Source organism: Salvia splendens, unplaced genomic scaffold (genome assembly GCF_004379255.2).
Source record: "Salvia splendens isolate huo1 unplaced genomic scaffold, SspV2 ctg100, whole genome shotgun sequence".
NCBI lineage: Eukaryota > Viridiplantae > Streptophyta > Magnoliopsida > Lamiales > Lamiaceae > Salvia > Salvia splendens.
In genome coordinates, this window is record NW_024598537.1 from 1 (window position 1) to 19,077 (window position 19,077).

General features: G+C 35.8%; 1 protein-coding gene and 1 pseudogene across 1 annotated transcript; both read left to right on the top strand.

Annotated features, from left to right (window-relative positions):
- The first annotated feature begins 3,177 nt into the window (after nt 1-3,177).
- Nucleotides 3,178-5,266, top strand: LOC121788252 (annotated as a pseudogene).
- Nucleotides 5,267-13,558: 8,292 nt separating this feature from the next.
- Nucleotides 13,559-17,234, top strand: LOC121788251. Its single transcript, XM_042187000.1, has 2 exons — nt 13,559-16,054; nt 16,163-17,234. Exons 1-2 carry the CDS (start codon nt 14,058-14,060, stop codon nt 17,232-17,234), a joined length of 3,069 nt encoding a protein of 1,022 aa, XP_042042934.1. The 5' UTR covers nt 13,559-14,057.
- The last annotated feature ends 1,843 nt before the right edge of the window (nt 17,235-19,077 follow it).

Here is a 19,077-nt window from a genome sequence, read left to right on the forward strand (position 1 = left end):
CTAGGCGCTCCCGAATCGAAATCCGCATAGGGTTGTCGTCCATACGCTGCTTTTGACGCATGCAAATTTTTCACACGGCGATCGATTTCTTCACATCGTGATTCCAGCCTGGACTCTAATTTGTCAAATCGGGGCATGATCTTCTCCAGCCCGGCGGAGAAAATCTTGCTCGATCCCGGGAAGACGAGCGGTGGATTGCTGCCTTCCGGATTATCGCGCAGGGACAACCCCGGTTGACCATCCCCGCCGCGATTCATCGCCGACAAGCGACGCGACGGATCGGGGGATCCAAGTAGTGTGAGACGTAGGGTGATTCTGAATCAGGCTACGACGGCGGATGAAGTACTTCCACCCGGCTGCTCGGAGGGTCCCAACAGGTTACACGGTGAGGTTGGACCGGCTGGTAGGGACTGAATGGTTGTGTGGCCTAAGGAAAGTTGTATTGACGACGGCGGTATCCGGCGTAGTCGTATGACATGTCGACGGACTGAAGTGTGGGTGTGGTAGAGATGGTTGTGATGCGATTGACTTTTTTTTGATATTGGTGATTTGTTTGGGGGATATGGATGACGAAGACGGAGGATGAGCACGGGATGAAAGCACCAGTTGTTACGGACGTCCTCCGTAACGTGACTGGATGGCGATCTTCGCGCGAGTTGCTGTGACCAAACCTTCGACGTGCTCGAAGGAAAGCTCACGATTTGCCGGTTCTCGGACGTTCTCCGATGAGCAGCAATAGGGAACGATAATATGCTCATTGCACAAGTCAAATTTAGGGAAAATATTTCATTGATTCATTGATTGATTGATTACAATGATATAATCTCTCCTATTTATAATACTAGAACACTACTACCCTAACTTAATGAACAAGAAACAAATATTTAAACAAATATGGAAAAGATATGGTGAATAAAGGAAAACTAAATAATTGTAAGATCATAAATGGAATTAAAATAATATAGTGGAGAGTGAAACCCATAAATGATAGTACTAAAATAAAAGAAAGGGAGAAAAAGTTTTTCAAAAAATATATATTGACTATTTTTGGACGGACAAAAAAGAAAATTCAATATATTTTTGTGTAAGGGGGAGTAATAATTATATGAATTATATCTTAATATTTTTTGTTGTAATGAATTTGTTTTTGCAATTATTTCACGATTTGGTATTTGATGAACTGGAATAAATATATCCAACGTTATAATTTACACAAATTAAGATTGCGTATATTATATTATAATAAACGTGATTGAAATACTTAAATGATGAAAACTGACTTTATTGACTTATTGAACATTGCATTTAAATATATCGGGGTAAAACACAAATTATTGATTAAATTTATAGCAATGCATAGAATTAAAAAAGAGTCAGATCCCGTGTATCAGTTGGCCTAATGGTAGAGTGATAATGCCCGAAGTCAAAAGGAATCGAGTTTGAGTCCACTGTGATGTGACCTTTCAAATTTCCGTTCATTTGTCAATAAAAAAAAAGTCATCCCCTATTGCAGCTCGAAATAAAACGTCCCGTCACTGCGGATGCAGTAAGGGAGGGGGAGGGGGAGGGGCTTAAGCCCCTACCCAATTCCCCCCCTCCCCCCTTCCTCCTATTTACAAATTTTTCAAAATTTTGAAAAATCAAGTTCAGCCCTCACCAAATTAGTGATGTGGAAGATTAAATCGATGGAAACTAGAGGATAAAAAGGGCAGAAACTTAAATTTCTAAAGTTGCAGGGAATTCGTTTCCTGTGTCTTGAGGAAGAAGATATATATGCCAATAAAAATAATACTTATTATTATCATTATTTAATGTAACTTATTTGAGTTCTTTTCTTGAAAATGTGCAAAACTCTGACACAAATTATTTGCAAAAAAATATTTGTTTTTGTTTATATTTTTTCAAATATTGAGAATAAGAAAATGAATTTATAATTTTTTTTAATCAATCATGCAAAAAATTACTCCCTCCATCCCAATTTAAGAGTCTCAATTTATCATATTTTAGGTGTCCTATTTTAGAGTCCCGATTAGAATATTAATAAATGATAATAGGTTCCACCTTTCACAAACATTCACATACTCACATTTTATTATAAAACTAATATATAAAAATAGGACCCACATTCCACCATTTTTTTTCACCAACTTTTTTTTATATTTATTGAAACACGTGCGAACTCAAATGGAACTCCTAAAGTGGAACGGATGGAGTATTTTCTTTTTGTGTCATTTTTCATGAAAAATTGAGAATAAGAAAATGAATGTGTAAATATGAATTGTTTCATTCTTTTGAATAGGTAGTGTTTCTTTCAAAAAATTATTTATTCATTTTTTAGTTTTTGTGATAGTAAATTTTTATATGCTAATATTAGTTCCATTCGTCCTTTATTATGCGTCCCCATTTATCTCGTTGTATATTTAAAAAAAATATAAATAACAGCTATTTTAAAAAGGTAGAACGAGAGTCCTATTTTTATAATTAACTCTAAGTAAAATGAGGTAATATGATGTAGATGCATGGTCCATTAAAAAAATAGTAAAAATTCAAAAATCATTTAACATGAGACATTTCACATACAAAAATGGAACACATAAGATAAAATAATTTTTTAACAACATAAATTTTCACTATATAGAATATAATGGAGCCCCTACTGGCAAAAATTTCTGCGTCCGCCACTGCGTCCCGTCTAATAACGATCCGGTATTAATAGACTTAGAATTTTCACCAAAAATCAATCAATTCATCAACACACCACATAGTTTATGTATTTTTCTAATATTATCCCTAATAAAATTTATAAATTCCAAAGTATAATAGAATTGAAATAGTAATAAATAAAAGTTGGGATAAATTCGATTATAATCCCTAAACCCTTCAAAGCTCCAATGTGATTCGAAAAGTTGGGCCTGAATAATACATAAGGCCTAAGTTATTTGGGCTTTAAAATGAATAGATAAGTTGGTTAAGAGAATTCAAACAATGGGCCGAAATAGAAATGTCACTCTCTCCACACACACACAAAAAACACTCTACTGAGTTGATTGCTGCAGCATGTGGAATGGATAAGATTCTGGATTGCTTCGACACACATTGATCAACTGCAACTGACTAGCATGAACATCTAATAATCGGAACGGTAACGTCGAGGAGAGGAGAGAGAGAATCGGAGAGATGGTCGGACCAGTGAGACCATTGTTCGTGTTGTTTGGATCATCTATAGTTCAGATCAGCTTCTGCAATGGAGGCTGGGGTGCTATCCTCTCCGAATCTACGCTCGTAAAGTACGTCGGTTTCTTCTCCACTTTTTTTTCAAAACCTAATGAGATGCTTATTTCACAATGCAATGCAGTTTGTTAGTTTTAATTTTTGTCAAATTCAATCGATGAACGTCGTCGCATCGCAGCTGAATTCCGAATTGCATTCTGTGTTGTGATCCGTAGCTGTGGATGCTTGCATTTGTATGAATTGGGGAGAATAGCTAATTGGTATCGGTATTTCCTTTCGAGATCAGAGTGTTTACAAGCGTATGTTTCTCCAATTCTGTTGGTGTTTTAGCTGTCTCTTACTTCAATTTCAAGTGAATATCTCAAATCGAGAGAATAGTTAAAAAGGCTGACTGGATTGAAATGTGTTTGTGAGAATGCCAAAACCTAACTGAATATAACAAAAATGAAGATGAACACTTGCATAGATGAAAGGACTTGATAAAAGTACAAAGGAAATTCATGCACGGTGACTTGATCTTCATTGTTAATTGACTACATTCCGCTGCATATCTTTGATTGTAGATGATCGGTGCCTCCGTTCCGTATCAGTTGTATTTTTAATCAATTACTACATTGTAATCCTACTTTTGGCTCTTTGCATTTGCATCATCATCATCTTAAAGGCCTTCTTTTGTAGGCCTATATAATTACCAGAGGCTACTTCGGTTGGAATTCACGACGAGCTCTCCAAATCCTTGATCAAGTTTTCCCAAAGGTACATGATGGTACTGCTATTATAGAATCTCCTAGGAAGTACACATGATATATGGATTATGGTCAGCATAATTTACACTTTTTTGCATCAACTATTTTAATACCGATTCGTTTAGAAACTGAACGATGAGATGACATTGAATATGTTAGCAAACCGCGTCTCTGATTCTAGCATTATGATTGTGCCATTTCAGGAAGCTGAAATTCAGCGTCGTTGGTGATTGTGTATTTTGGTGGCAATGATTCCACGGGACCTAATTCATCGGAAGAGTCCTCATGTCCCTCTTCCAGAATACACATGAAGAAAATCGGAACCTATCTCAAGGTGATATGTTAGTAAGAGTCAATAATCAGTGTACTATTACCTTTTTAAAACAGTTCTATTGATTTCAATGATAGATCTTTTGGTATTATAGTGAATCTACCAATACAAATACAGAACTATTTCAAGGATATTTCAATCCACAGTTCATCACTAACACTGCTTTTGACTCCAGAGTCTCTCAGACAAAACTCGTGTGATATTTCTTACTTGTCCTCCTATCAATGAAGCCAAGGTTCGTATCAACAGGTACGCCTCCTGTCGCACAGATAACGATTCCTTGAGCTTATAAGCTTGTTAATGATATCCTACACCTCTGTTTTGATATCCCCTTTCATTCTGAGGATGCTTCTTTGGCATCTCCCCGGTGCCAGTGTATATTTCAGTGAGCTAGTCCGGACAAATGAGCTTTGTCGCACATTTCCGCAGCTCTTATGGAGCTTTGCAAGGAGTTGGGTATAAATGCAATCGATCTTTATACTGCATTCCAGAAACTAGAAGATTGGCAAGATGCTTACTTCATAGAGTGCGTACGATGCATTGTTTATACTTCGTTGAGGCTATGTTAACCGGAATAAAAACCCTTTCGCGCGCGCAGAGATGGAGTTCACTCGTCCGCGGAGGGCAGTAAGATAGTCGCGGAGGAAATACTCAAGGTGATCAAGGAAGCCGAGAAGGAGCCTAGCCTGCATTGGAGATCAATGGCTACTGAATATTCGGAGGACTCGCCTTATGATCTCGTTGCAGCTGATGGAGAAAGAACCTTGAATCCCTCAGAATGGACTTACTACAGAGAAATCCAATGGGAGTAAGTCTAGGTCACACTGCTACTAGGATCATTACTGTGAGTTACCCAAATATGCAAAACGGTCAGTTATTTGAGGTCGTAACACTCCTTTAAGTATATATATGATCAATGTGTGTTTAATGGCTGAAATATTATGTTACTAAATGTATTAGGGAGAGAATATTTTACTTTACTATTAGAGTTCTTTCTAAATACTCCCTTCTTCCTAGCTTCAAAGTCCGAATTTTTCATTTTGATTCGTCCCAATTTAAGTGGTCTCCATATTTTTGATGAACTTATTCCCACTAAAAACCACTCTCTTCGTCTGTAATTACACGTCTCATTTTGCTATTTCAGTTTGTCCGCTATTAATTGTCTTATTTCATTTTTATTGTATATGGTAACTAAATCTCATATTCTGTTAACCTATTGCATTCACATTTCATCATAAAACTAATATTGTAAAAATACTAAAATGAATGTATAAAAGTTTGATTTACATTCCACTACCTTTTTCCAGCCACATTCTTTCACATTTCTTAAACCCTGAGCAGCTAAAAAATGTAAGACGTTTAATCGCGAACGAATGAAGTAGTATATAAAAACGAAACTCATATTCTACTAGTTTTTTTCACTCGCATAATTATTTCACTCATCACATATTCTTTAAAACTCGTGTCAGGTAAAAGTTGGACACTTAAGTTGGGACAGAGGGTATCCAAGCCCCTTAGCCCAAGTGGTAAAGGGGCAAGGATACCGCGCCATCCTAGAGGTCACGAGTTCGGCCCCTGGGAGGCGCATCTTGGGGATTAATTTCCCCTGGGGGTGATGAGTTCACTGGCCTGGACCCAGGAGCTGGGGGAGATAGGTTAACTGGTCAGGCCCATACTTGGGAAGATAGGTTAACTGGTTTGGACCCGTGCCTGGGGGAAGGTAGGTGGACCCGTTGGTCTCCTCCAAGACAACGAAGCGCAGTTCGGTGGTAAGACGCTTCACCTCCGACCGTTAGGCCGGCGATCCGAATCACTTCAGTGGTAGATGGGGAACTATCGTTGATCCTCCTTAAAAATCGGACGGAGGGTGCAATATTCAAACGATACACTAAGCATAAGGAAGATTTCATTCCTGACTTCAAATTGAGCAGGTTTGGATACCAAAATTTCCAATTTATTTATAGTGATATTTTTGGAAAAAAAAACTATACTCTCTCTATTTTATTATTCTCCACTAAACGCTAATAATATTGTATACAATTTTATGCCTGTACAAAATAATGTTAGCTTTGAATGAAACAAAAATAAGACTTGCTCCTACAATCTACCTATTTAAGTAATGAAAGGTTTCCATTAAAAAAACTATTACTCCATTAGTTATAACTAATGAAAGCTTATTGGTTCACAATATTGAAGCCATGTGACAAAGAAAAGTCTTAAGGCATGTGCATGAAGTTAATTTCTTAGTCCCCCACCACATGGGTTACTTGCTGGATTATATAAACCTTGATTGGACCAATTCTATACATTTATATAGGGATGTCAATTTAGCCCGCAACCGTGAGCTGGCCCGAATAGCCCGCAAAATTTATAGGGTTAGGGCTGAAAATTTCTAGCCCGATAAAATTATAGCCCGATTAGCCCGCACCCGATTAACCCGCAACCCGTTAGGGCCAGACCCGAAAACCCGATGGGCTGGCCCGAAAACCCGATAAAATTTATATTGTTCTATTTGTTTGACTCTAATTCGACACTTCATTGATTATTTTATAATATAGATTACTGAAAAAATAACTTTCCATTTTATATATTAAATATATAAATTATGTGTTAAGTTTTTATTAATATAATAATAGATAAATGAATTAGAAACTTCAAATTCACTAAAATATATTTAAATTTCTAAACATGCGTTAAAATTTCTTGTTTATGTTTTATTTTGCATAAATCTCAAATATTAGTATTTGATCATGTTTATGTTTGAGTTTAAGCATATATCTCAAATTTATAATAATTAAATATTTTACATTTTATAAATATAACTAATTTCATCATTATTTATTGGATTGATCGCATGTTAATTTTATCGATAGCAACCCGATTAACCCGATGGGCTAGCCCGAAACCCGAGCATTTAGGGTTAGGGTTGAACTTTTATAACCCGGAAAAACAACAGCCTGATTAGCCCGTACCCGATTGACCCGCAACCCGAATAGGGTTGGCCCGAAACCCGGTGGACTAGCCCGATTGACATCCCTACATTTATATATACTCTATATGGGTAATACAACTATTGACAGGCTAACAGATTATTATATGAGCCCAAACTTAATTACATTTCCTAAACACTTTTTATATTAACAAAAATGGTATAATACGTGAAATGTATCACCCTATCACAAAAAGAGGAGATAAAGATTGGCTCCATGTGCATTCCATTGACACAAAAGTTAATGACTAGAGACAAAATTATTAGATTCTTGAATGGTTTTGCATATGCTGTGAAAGATCAACGTATTGATATTTGTGGGATTCAAAAATTCGAATATCTAATAGTATGAAATACTCCTATTTGTGGGAGTCGAATTTCTAATAGGAATTAAATGGTGGAAAAGGAGACGGAAAATAAAAAAGAAGGTTAAAGGTTAATTCTTATCTCATCATAGCTCACAATGGCACCAAAAATTGAGCCGGACCGGAGGGCTTAGGCATAAGTCGCTACTCACTTGTACGGACTACAGAGTAGTCCAAGTAGTATGATGAAAGTGCGACCATTAATAAAAAGGACAAATTATCAAAAAAATCATCATATTTGGTTAAATTCTAATTAATATTTTAATTTAAAAGAATGACCATTTATATCACAATTTTGTATTTTTTTTCAATTATCTCATGGCAATGTAGTGTCGTTGAAAGGAAGTGAAGCCATTTGCATTCCTGTGTATGGACCACTTGGCATACTATAGAATGGTACAAGTTGAATGACAACCTTGGCCAATAAATAGAAGGGTAGATTGTTAGAAAATTACCAAATTTGATAAGTTTTTGGTCCGTCTCTAAACTTTAAGATATGATCAATCATACTATAATTTTAACCTTTTTTTTTTCAATTTTCCCATAATGTCTTGGGAAAATTATGTATGTTATGGGAGATAGAAATACTATGTGTGCATAACGTTCGGCTACTTAAACGACGACGTTTAATACACTTAGTCAATCACGTTTTTCATTTTTACACTTGCTCACGTCATGTCTATAAATTCAGACACGCAACAAATCGGAAATTGTTTGCATTTTTCCTCTATTTAATTAGTCTAAATTAGAGTTCCTAAAATTTGGTGCCATTTATTATCAAATCTGACCTAATTGTGACTTAATATTGTGGGCGTTTCGATTGTAAGTTTTATCAAGCAATGTTATATTGTGGGCGTTTGGATTGTGGGTTTTATCAAGCTATGGAGGGTTGCTTTGCTCTAAATGCAATACTACTTTAGTAGGAATGGTTCAACACTTTAATTATTAAAGTGGGGGTAGGAATTTTAATGCAGCTTTTTGGCATACTAGCAGGGTTGTTCAATTATTAAAGTGGGAGAGTTGGACTTTTAATGCTGCTTTTGCCAACTAAAGTTGAAAAAGTCCAATTAATTATAAGAGCATCAAGCGGCGTCTCGCTGCGGGCTCGGTCTCGTCGCCGCTGCAGCCTCTCCGTCTCGTCGCGTAGCTCGTGGGGAAGGGGACATTTTATTCGGACATTTTTTATACCTTTTTTTTATTTTTTTTTATTTTTCTTTTTCTTCCACATTCATCTATAAATAACACTACACACATGCACAATCCCCCTCCCCTTTTTTCCACACAAACACTATATCATCTCTATTTTCTCTCCAATTTCTGCAAAAATGTCCGGTGAAGGAAACTCCGACGGTGAGGACGGCACATTATGTGGTTTTTTATTTTCTTATGATTTTAATTATGTATTTTTTTTAGGATTTTAAATTGTAATTTTCTTTTATGATTTTAAATTGTAATTTTCTTTTATTTATGGAGTGTGTTTTCATTAATTGAATTTGTTGGAAATAAAAAAAAATGAAATTGAATGAATAATTAATGGATGAGATAGTTAAGAGATGGATGGGTGCACATGTTGTCTCTTAGTTAAGAGATGAGGTAAAAAGTGTTGGGGTACCCATAATAGTGAAAGGATGAGACGGTTAAGAGGCGCTATTGAGACACGGAGGTGGATGGCACGTGTTTGACGACTTTTCCTTTTGATATTTGTTCAATATTTTTATTTTATTACAAAATAATGTCTGAATTTGTTTTGCTCTCATCATTAATAGAACTCTAATTTAGTTTTATTGGTAGAATTTTTCGTGCATGACCAAGGATAAAACGTGTAAGATTGTCGAGGTATATCTAGTTTGAGTATGAGCTATCAATTCGTGTGTATTCAATACGATAACCACATAATTAAATATTTGAATTATTAAAGAGGATTTAAACCGCTATTGTTTACAATATATGGATGACTGTCGAAAAAAACACAATTTTTTAGTATACTCCTACTATAATTTATCTATAAAAAATTATAAAAACAGTATATCGCAAAGTAAACGCCACACTTTTCTTTTTAATTTATCTCATAAAAAATATTACATTTCTTTTATTAGAAAATTTTATTCTCATGTTATAAAAATATGTTTTCTCTTCTTTTATCACACAAAATCACAACATCTTTTAAAATCTCGTGTCATTTTTTACGTATTTGTCACCGTACACAAACGTGGAAATACGCCAACATTAGCACTTAATACTTTTAAATAGAGTACGAAATATGAGCTTTATATTTTTAGCTACTACATAAACTCTTACATGTAACTTAGTTTTCCTTATTTTCCATGGTTTTTAAAATACATTCTTAAACTTTTTGCATATCCACATGACATTTGCTTATATAGTCTTACATTTTATTTTATTGACTCTTTAGCGGTAGTTTCGGTGTCACGTATGTAAGTTATTTACCTAAATAATTAATTTTTTATTATTAAATTCCAAACAAATTACAACAACTTCGAAAAAAAATAAAGTTTGTCTCCCTCAAATCTCAATCATCATGGCATGCCTATCAAAAAGAGTAGTCTTCCAATAAACAAAGGGAGAAGATAAAGATAAAGATTATGAAAGCATCCCAAGAGAAAACACACAATCATCATAACAACACACACTTATAGTTTTTGGTATAAAACTCTAGAACATAGTAATAAAAAATCATGAATACCTAATTCATGATTCGAAATTTTCAATTCCTTTGCCAGTCAAGTTGGAGAAAGAATATTTATTATTAAAATCATTTTATTAGGAAAAAGTCATGGAATGCATCCATCTCGAAGTAAACGTGTCGGCACACGTCTCCACGATGCGACTTGCCACCATCTATCATTTTTTTATTAGTAATAATTTTAAAATATTCTCTCTCCATCTATGAATATGGTCGCAATTTTAGTTTAGCTCGGATTTAAAAAATGAAAAAATTGGTATAAAAAGTCTTATTTTTATAAATTTATTTATAATCAAAATAGGAGTGAAATGAGTTATTCCCTCGTTCAAATAATACAATAGTCATATTTTACCACCAATCCCATAATAAGAGTCATATTTTACTTTTATCATAAATGGTAAGTAGGTACCACATTTCACACTTATTCCATTCATATTTTATTATAAAACTAATATCTATAAGTGAGACTTATATTTTTACTAACTTATTCAACTCACTTTTCTTTACAATTTTTTAAAACTCATATCATAACCAAATAGGACTCTTATTGCGGGACGGATGAAATAGTAGAATGTGTAGACACATTTACTAAATACATATGTTTATATTAATATGAAACAAAAAACTTTTTCTATAAAAAAATATGACATCTTTTATGGAACAAACTAACAAGGAAAGTTGACATATATTATTGGACGAATGAAGTATATAAAAGTTAAATACGAAGTGTAACAATAGATAGATCGAAAAGAAAATGTTCTCTCTATCCCTTGTTAGGAGAGACATTTTCTTTCGGCATGAATTTTAAGAAAACGTGATTTAGTTAGTTAAGTGGATTGAGAATAAAGTAATTAGGAAAAAATAAGAGAAAAAATGCCCAGAAAAACAGAAAATAAGTCACTTACCTTAGATATCCTAAAAAGAAATTATGTAGCACTTAACAAGGAACATATAGGATACGTTCGAATATCGACAACAAGGCTTCATTTTCACAGCAAGATATAACAAAAAAAATTTAATTTTTCAAATGTTTTAAATCTAAGCTAAATTGAAACCGAAAAAACTGAACCGAATTTTAACTTTTGCTTTGGTTCAGATCAGATATTTGATTTTTGGTTATTTGGCTCACTCTTACCTGCGATAAGGTAAACCTAAAATCAGCCGCAACCTTATTTTAATATATTTAATCTTTCATTATTTTAATTTTTATTTAGAAAACAAATAACATAAATTAAAATGAACAATACGATTTAAAAACACTACAATAATAATATTTTTATTTAATTAAAATTCATATATTTTATTTGATTTTAATCCCTATACTAAATAGAAGGGGAATAATCTTTTAAATTGTAAAAAACAAAACAAAACAAAACAAAATAATACTAGTACGTAAATTGATTCCAGCTGCGGTGCAAGGTGCTGCCCGTGGTGATCCAAACACGCTTGGCCGCCCCTCAAATCCCCCATTGCAATAGCAGGGAATTCCCTTAGCACATTTTTATGTTATTTTATAAAATAAATTCTATATTAAAAATTATTTAAAAACCTAAAATATCCACTGACAGTTGTGAGACATAAAGCTGAGCTCACAAATTTTTGTACTCCAATTTCACTACTTTTCTTTCCTAATTTAATTGTTTTATTTTGGTGACTAAAGCAAATCAGTTTAGTCATTTCAAAAAATAATTACCCAAATAACAAATCTCAAATTGTAACATATTCGAACCCTAAACTAGTCCATTCAAAAGCATAAAAATGGAAATAAACAAATCTCATCATAAATTTAAAATAAATATCAGAAGTAAAATCATTTTCCTAAATCCCATGCCAAAAATAAATCGCAATTAACATAAGATAAAGCTAGTAATGAGTTTGAGTTTTAAATCTAATATTGCAAATATATATTACTTACATAAGAATAACAATTTCCTCCATTTGTTCCATTTAAAAAATAATTTACGTCATTCGTCCCATTTTGAAGGGATACATTTTTAAAAACAGAAACACTATATTTATTTTATTCTCGTTTCGCTTAATATAAAAGCAGTACATAAAATCCGATCCGAAAAAATGCTCACTCCATCCACAATAAAAAGTCTAATTTTGTCGTTTCAGTATATCTATAATTTAAAGTCCCATCTATTATTACTTTTCTATGTGAATCTTATACCCACTAAAAATTATTACACTCATATTTAATTATAAAAGTAATATTCCCTCAATTCTAGTGAAGATGACATACTTTTCTTTCTAATTTGTCATACCAAAAATGATCCATTATTAAAAATAAAAACTCATTTATTTATACTCTATTCTCTTTACCTAACACACAAAATAAAACTTATGTTCGACTCGAATCAAAGTGAGATTTTAAATGATGCATGAGGACCAAAGTTAATTTAGAATGGGACCAAAACGATAATAATAAAATTGCAGAAAAGGACAAACTATATTTGTTTATTTGATGGAAACCACTTGGAAAACACCTTCGTCTTTCATCAGTCATCTTCTTCATTTTCTCCTCTCATTATCTCACTACAAACCCATCTTCATACTCCTCTCTTTCTCTCTCTTCCACCTCCAGTTTTCTCTTGTTTCTCTGTTTCTCTCTTCAATCTCTCTAGGTAATTGTTTTTCCACATAATTTTGCTATACGGTGTGGATTTTCCTTCGATGTCTCCGCCACCGATCTGATTTTTTTCTCTTCTTCGTTTTTGCTTGACCAGCTGATTCACGAACTACATGTTTTTTTTCCTATCTTAGCGTGAATCATGATTTAAATCATGTTTAATTTGATTTATTGGAGAGCTAGGTTAAAGGTGTTAGCGATAGGCTAAGATTCCTTTTCGATTTTTTGTCCACTTTTATTTATGGTGTTTATTTCCGCTGGGAAGAGATAACGCTGTCGGTCTTCTTCTTTCTCTCTCTCTCTCTCTGATTTGATGATTTGTTAGTGCAATTCTCTTTAATTTGTGCAACTTGTATTAATTGATCTATCAATTAGGTCATATGGAGAGTATTGTCTTACAGTTAGAACAATAAATAAATTAACTTTATAATTAATCCGTCAGATTGCTAATCATCAGAGAGTATATTAGTGAATTGAGCTAGTTTTTGATCCCTCAGCTGTTTTATCGCAGGGGTGCTGTATTTGGACTCATGTCAATTCCAGGAAACGCAGAGGTTTTCGATCTATCTTTAGATTATTCGTTGTTAATTTTTCAAGTTTGAGAATTTTTTTTGTCTAATATCGTTAGTTTTGTGTACATCAGCAGCGGTCTCTTAGTTTTTCGAGTAGTATCCCTATAAAGAAGAGGCGAATTCCGGTGTTCCAGCCTTGTTCTCCTCCCCGAGAAGAAAAGCCTTCAGCTTTGGAGGATAGCGATTCAAAGCACAAAGAAGAATCTAAAGGTCAAGATGGAGGAGGGATGCCGTCAAGTGAGGCAATGAAATCTGATTCTTTGGTTAACTCTGTGAAAAAGGAAGTTGGTCCATTGAAGCTAGCTAATGTGGATGTTGCTGCATCCAAGCCTGTGGAGGCAAAGCCCGGAATTAGTTTAGGTCTTCAAGATGATTCAGGGAACAAAAAGGTCATCGAGCAGAGTGAAAGATCTTCAGCACATGTGAAGCAGGAAATTGTTGGTAGAAAATTGAAGGTACCTTTGGACTTCAACGTTCTACTAAAAAAATGAATGTTGAATTGTCATTAGGACCACAAGAATTGGTTGTTCATACTTCGGAAAATCAACAAAAGGAAGTTAATTTCCATAAATCTGACAAATTAGAATCTTTGTTGAGTTTGGCTTTACATGAGGAAAAGCTTGTTTCGCGTGACAAGAAAGATATAGCTGCTGACTCCAGCAATCCAGTATCTGCTAATCGATCAAATTGGGATTTGAACACGACTATGGATGTATGGGAAGGTTCTACCTGTAGCGATGCATTTACTCAGGGGCTTGGTAATATTGGTGGGTTAAACAAGAGTGATAGTCATCGCGATGATAAATCTTTGTTGACTCTTGCCAGTTTGACTCGTCCTGGTTTTAATAAAGGAAAACATATATTAGATGGTCACACATCCAGTTCTTTTAAGTTATTATCTCCACAACAGCGCAAGATGGATGATTCACTTGGTCTTAGGCTCTCTATGCCGTTTATGGATACCAGCAGGGTGCGCTCATCTTTATCTGATGACTTAGACCTTACTAGTGCCAGTCCAAATTTGAGTTCGAAACAGGTGCAACTACCCATAGTGAATGTGAGTAGGGCTGTGAAAACGGAACCTATAGATGATAATTCGAAACGTGACTGTAGCATAGGTAGTTCCAGCAGTACCAATATGGAATCTTCAAAGTTCAGTTCTGTTAAAAGAGAATGTGCCATTAACCACAGCTTACAGACAATATTGCAGTCATCCCTAAGTCTTGAGAAATTAGATGACCGTATACCGATAAAGTCTGAAGTGGTTCAGGATTGCAAGCAAGAAGTCTGCAAGTCAATTGATGCTACTACTCCACCTGTTACAAGAGTTATGCAGCATCAAGAGAGCTGTGCATCCTCTTCTGCCATGCCAGTTTCTTTGTTGCCTCAGAGTATATCTCCTGCACGGTTAACAACTTGTTCAGAGGTAACTAAAAATAGAGATTTTTTAAATCAATCTGAACAATCCATTCATAGTAAGGAATCTCAGATCAGTGACAACAAGCCTGATGAGCCAAATGCTATGCCTATCAGGAAGGACAACAACCAATTAAGAACGTCTCAGTTAGGGAGTTCGAGTGTTGTAGACGAGGGTAAGTGTGCATTGGCTCGGATTGATGAACATGCAGTTGAATCATTCCAAAATGACAACACATCTGAAAATGGTGAGGTAGATATGGACATATTCAATGATACTCTTGAAGAAGATTCCTCTGGGTCTGATAATGATACTGAATCTGATCAAATTCGTGCCGCTGGTACTGTTCATCAAAAGGAAGATGAAGAATATGAAGATGGTGAGGTTCGAGAGCATGTGCAACATTCAGCTGAAGGAGCTCCTATTGTTGAGGGAAAGGGCAATGATGATTTAAAACTCGTCGCATTTGATTCTCAAAATTTGCAGCCTGGTGATCCTTCAGTCCGCCGAATCATGAGTATATCTGTATTCAAGGAAAAAGATGTTGTAGAGGAAAATATTGACGGAACTCAAGGTGACCCGACCAATGATCATGTTGGTGCTTGTTGTGAGCCTGACATTGAAGATAACTCGTTGCATGAGTCATATGAAGTGTCAGAAGTGGTTGCTGAAGAGAAAATAGCAACCAGTGTCACTCTTGATGGACAACTTGATATGTCAGTAGAAGATATGCTCGAAAGACGAGTCTCTTCTGATATTCCAACTGATCGAAGCCATGGGATTGATGTTGGAATTGGCGGTGAGGCCAAGGTTGTTAGAGAAAGCTGCATCCATGAGGGTGAGGGTGATTTGGCTTTGTCTGATGTCGGAGCATGTCTAGATGGCCATGATGCCGCTAAGGATTCCAACAATGCTAGTAACAAGAGCCGCATCATAAATTTATCACGCCCTTTAGTTATGGCAGCTCCTTTCAAAACAAAACACTATTCAAATAGGTCACAGACGACACGAAGTGGAAAAGAAAGATATTCTGATTTTGATGGAGAGATGCAACCAAGAGGCAATAGGTGAATATATCTTCGTGTCTTTTTTTCCATTTCATTTTCTAATTAGTTTATTCCTTTTTTCCAAGAATGTTGTTTATATTTTCATTTCCCGTGGCTTATCTTATCTAGCAGAGACGAATTCTATACTGGCGGCTCAAACAAATTTGTGAAAGATAGGTCCTATGATCAATCGGTCAGGAATTCTAGACCAAATTTCATGCGTGGGAAAGGGAGAACCGGTGGCCGTTTTGGCTCGTTCCGTGGTGAATGGGGTTCTGATCACAACTTTGCGCCAGAAAGTTCTTATGGCCAATCTGATTATCGAGTCATCAGGCGTAAACATGCTTCATCCATGTCTGATGCTGATCTTGAACGTGGTGGCTATAATATTCCACAAGATAATACCTCTTTTGGTGGTAACAGAAGGAAGACAATGAATGATGAATTTTCTTCACTACGCCGTGCATCCTTGAGGAGAGTCTCTTCTGGCGATAGAGATGGTCCTGTTACAAGGGGCTTTCAGATGATTCACAGAATCCCAAGAAATACAAGTCCAAGACACTGTTCTGGTGAGGCTGGTTCCGATATGATGGGACTTCGAAACGATGAAAAGTTTATGCAGCATTTATCTGATGATATTGGTAATCCTGTCTATGCTCAACCACAAGCTTTGTATGAAGAACTTGATAATCAGCTTGTGCGTGGGAACAGGAACTTCTCTACTAACCTGCAAAGAAAGGGCTATCCTCGAATTCACTCAAAATCTCCAGTTAGATCTCGAACACGTTCTCCTGGTCCGTGGTCATCTCCTCGCAGGAGATCTCCCAATGGACTTCCAGAACTTGTTCAGCATCAATCTCCAGCATTGTATAGAATGGGGAGGATGAGATCTCCCGACCATGGCTGTTTTCATGATGACATGGTTGCTAGAAGGCGTGGATCTCCCTCCTATGTTGCAAGGCATGATAATGACATGAGAGAAATTGATTCTGGAAGGGAGCACATTCATCCTAGGACTACTGATTCTAATAGGAGAGACTCGCCTGGACATTTTTTTTCTAGAAATACTAGGAGAGCTGATGCATTAGATTCTAGAGAGATGGGAGATGGTGAAGAGTACTTGAATGGGCATCACATTCCAATAAGTTTCATGAGCTTCGTGGTGGTGATGGCATCATGGATGATAGAAGAAAGTTCATAGAAAGGAGAGGACCTATCCGTTCGTTTCGACCAAATTTTAACAATGATAATGAAAATTTTAGATTTCATATGAATGATGGACCCAGGCCATTCAGATTCTGTCCAGATGCAGATACAGAATTTGAGAGAAGTAATGGCCGGGAAAGGGAATTTGATGGGCGATCCAAGCATCCATCTCTTGCTGGACCACGGAGAATGAGAAATATGGAAGAGCAGCAGGATGGAAATTACAGACCTCCTGTCGAAAGGGTCTGGCATGATGATGGATTCACTGAGGCTAGAGTGAAAAGAAGAAGATTTTGAGTTCTACTGCCCTTTTTATGCTTGGATGTAGCAGCATCCGATGCGAACAGCAATTTCTGCATGTGCATGAAGTTTGCTGGAAGAGAAGGGGGCATCAAGATGTTGGTATGGTTTAACTTCATGGAAAACAAGGGTCACTCAGCTTTGCTCGCCTAAGATTGGTATAAGGGGCTGAAATTCTGGAAAAATAATGTACTAACAATTAATATTTTGATTGGCAACATGAGTCGCTGTTAAATGCTTGGCAGGTCCCTTGAAAAAGTTGGCTCTTGAAGTGCCCTGATTTCCTGGTGGCGCAGGCAGGAATTTTGTGTTATTGGCCTATACATGGGTTTATTGCAGCATCATGAGTGAAGTTCCTCGGTTAATGTCTCGAGTCTTTTATTGTTGGCTCATCACTTGCAAATTCTCAGATCGAGCCTCCAATAGTTTGTAGTTCTTAGGTCCAATCTTGGTGCTCAATGGATGGAGTTTTTTACGTAATAATAAAGATTTCATCACAAGTTGCATTCAGATTAATAGTCATCTGTATATTGTGATCTTGTGGAGGCTTGAGCATAAATAAACTATCAATACTTAAAACAGTGGGAACTCGTTATCTTGCTATTTTTGTTCGGTACCCCTGTTGTTTCACACCAGGATTTGTTCAAGAAAAGGTCTTGAATCTTCCTCTTCTTTGTATGATGTTTGCTGGAGGAGTTGTCTCTGTGTTTGAAGGGAGCCACTGTCATCAGTTTTTTTTTCTGAAAGACTGATTTTATGGATTTACCATTAGTCTGGAGTCAAATTTCGCTCCATTATTAGTCGTATGAACTCCAGGTCCGTATTTGAAATTTGCTTTATGTATGGCTCGGAACAATGTTATCTGAAGATTTCTGTTACGAGTGACTGTGGAACGGGAGTAGAATGTGTTTTTATTTGTGCGATCAGCCTTTTTCAGGCATGGAGGATATTTTGCCATTCATTTATGCGATGCTCCATATGGACATATGTTTTTCACTTGTTCGATAAGTTCGCTCCTTCTTAACAGTGCCAGAGCAACCTCATGGCCTTAGAGAAGAAGCAGTGACAACTCATCGGTGGGTTGGTATTAGATTGATCGAATCGTTAACCTTTTTAGTATAGTATTGCATTTTTGCTACAAAGGGTGTTGTGGAGTTGGTGGCTGAGGGTGCTGAATCTCCTCTGAAAGATAGTGTCTAATTCTGTTCAAAATGATAGTGATGATTGGTAAGAGTGAGGTGTTCATGAAACTTGATTAGGTTTGGGGGGTTTTGTTATCTTTCATCTTTAACTCAATGATGACAGAGAGATACCATACATACGTTGAAGACAGCATATGGTCCTTTGCAGGTGAATAAATTTGATGTTTTGAGAAAATATGTCCCTTTTCTTCTATCTTAGTTTCTTGAATCCTTTTCGGAATTGTAACCGTCTCTCCATCGGAATAATGTATCAGTTCTACCGGTCCCATTCGGAAAAAAAAATCATAAGAAATCGTTGGGAAACTTTGGAAAAATGGGTGAAAATTGGCTAAAATA

Excerpts from the sequence above, each read along its gene's own strand:
- LOC121788251 (XM_042187000.1), top strand. The coding sequence starts at position 14,058 with ATGAATGTTGAATTGTCATTAGGACCACAAGAATTGGTTGTTCATACT. Across the intron at positions 16,055-16,162 it reads ATGCAACCAAGAGGCAATAG|CAGAGACGAATTCTATACTG; the intron begins GTGAATATATCT and ends TATCTTATCTAG.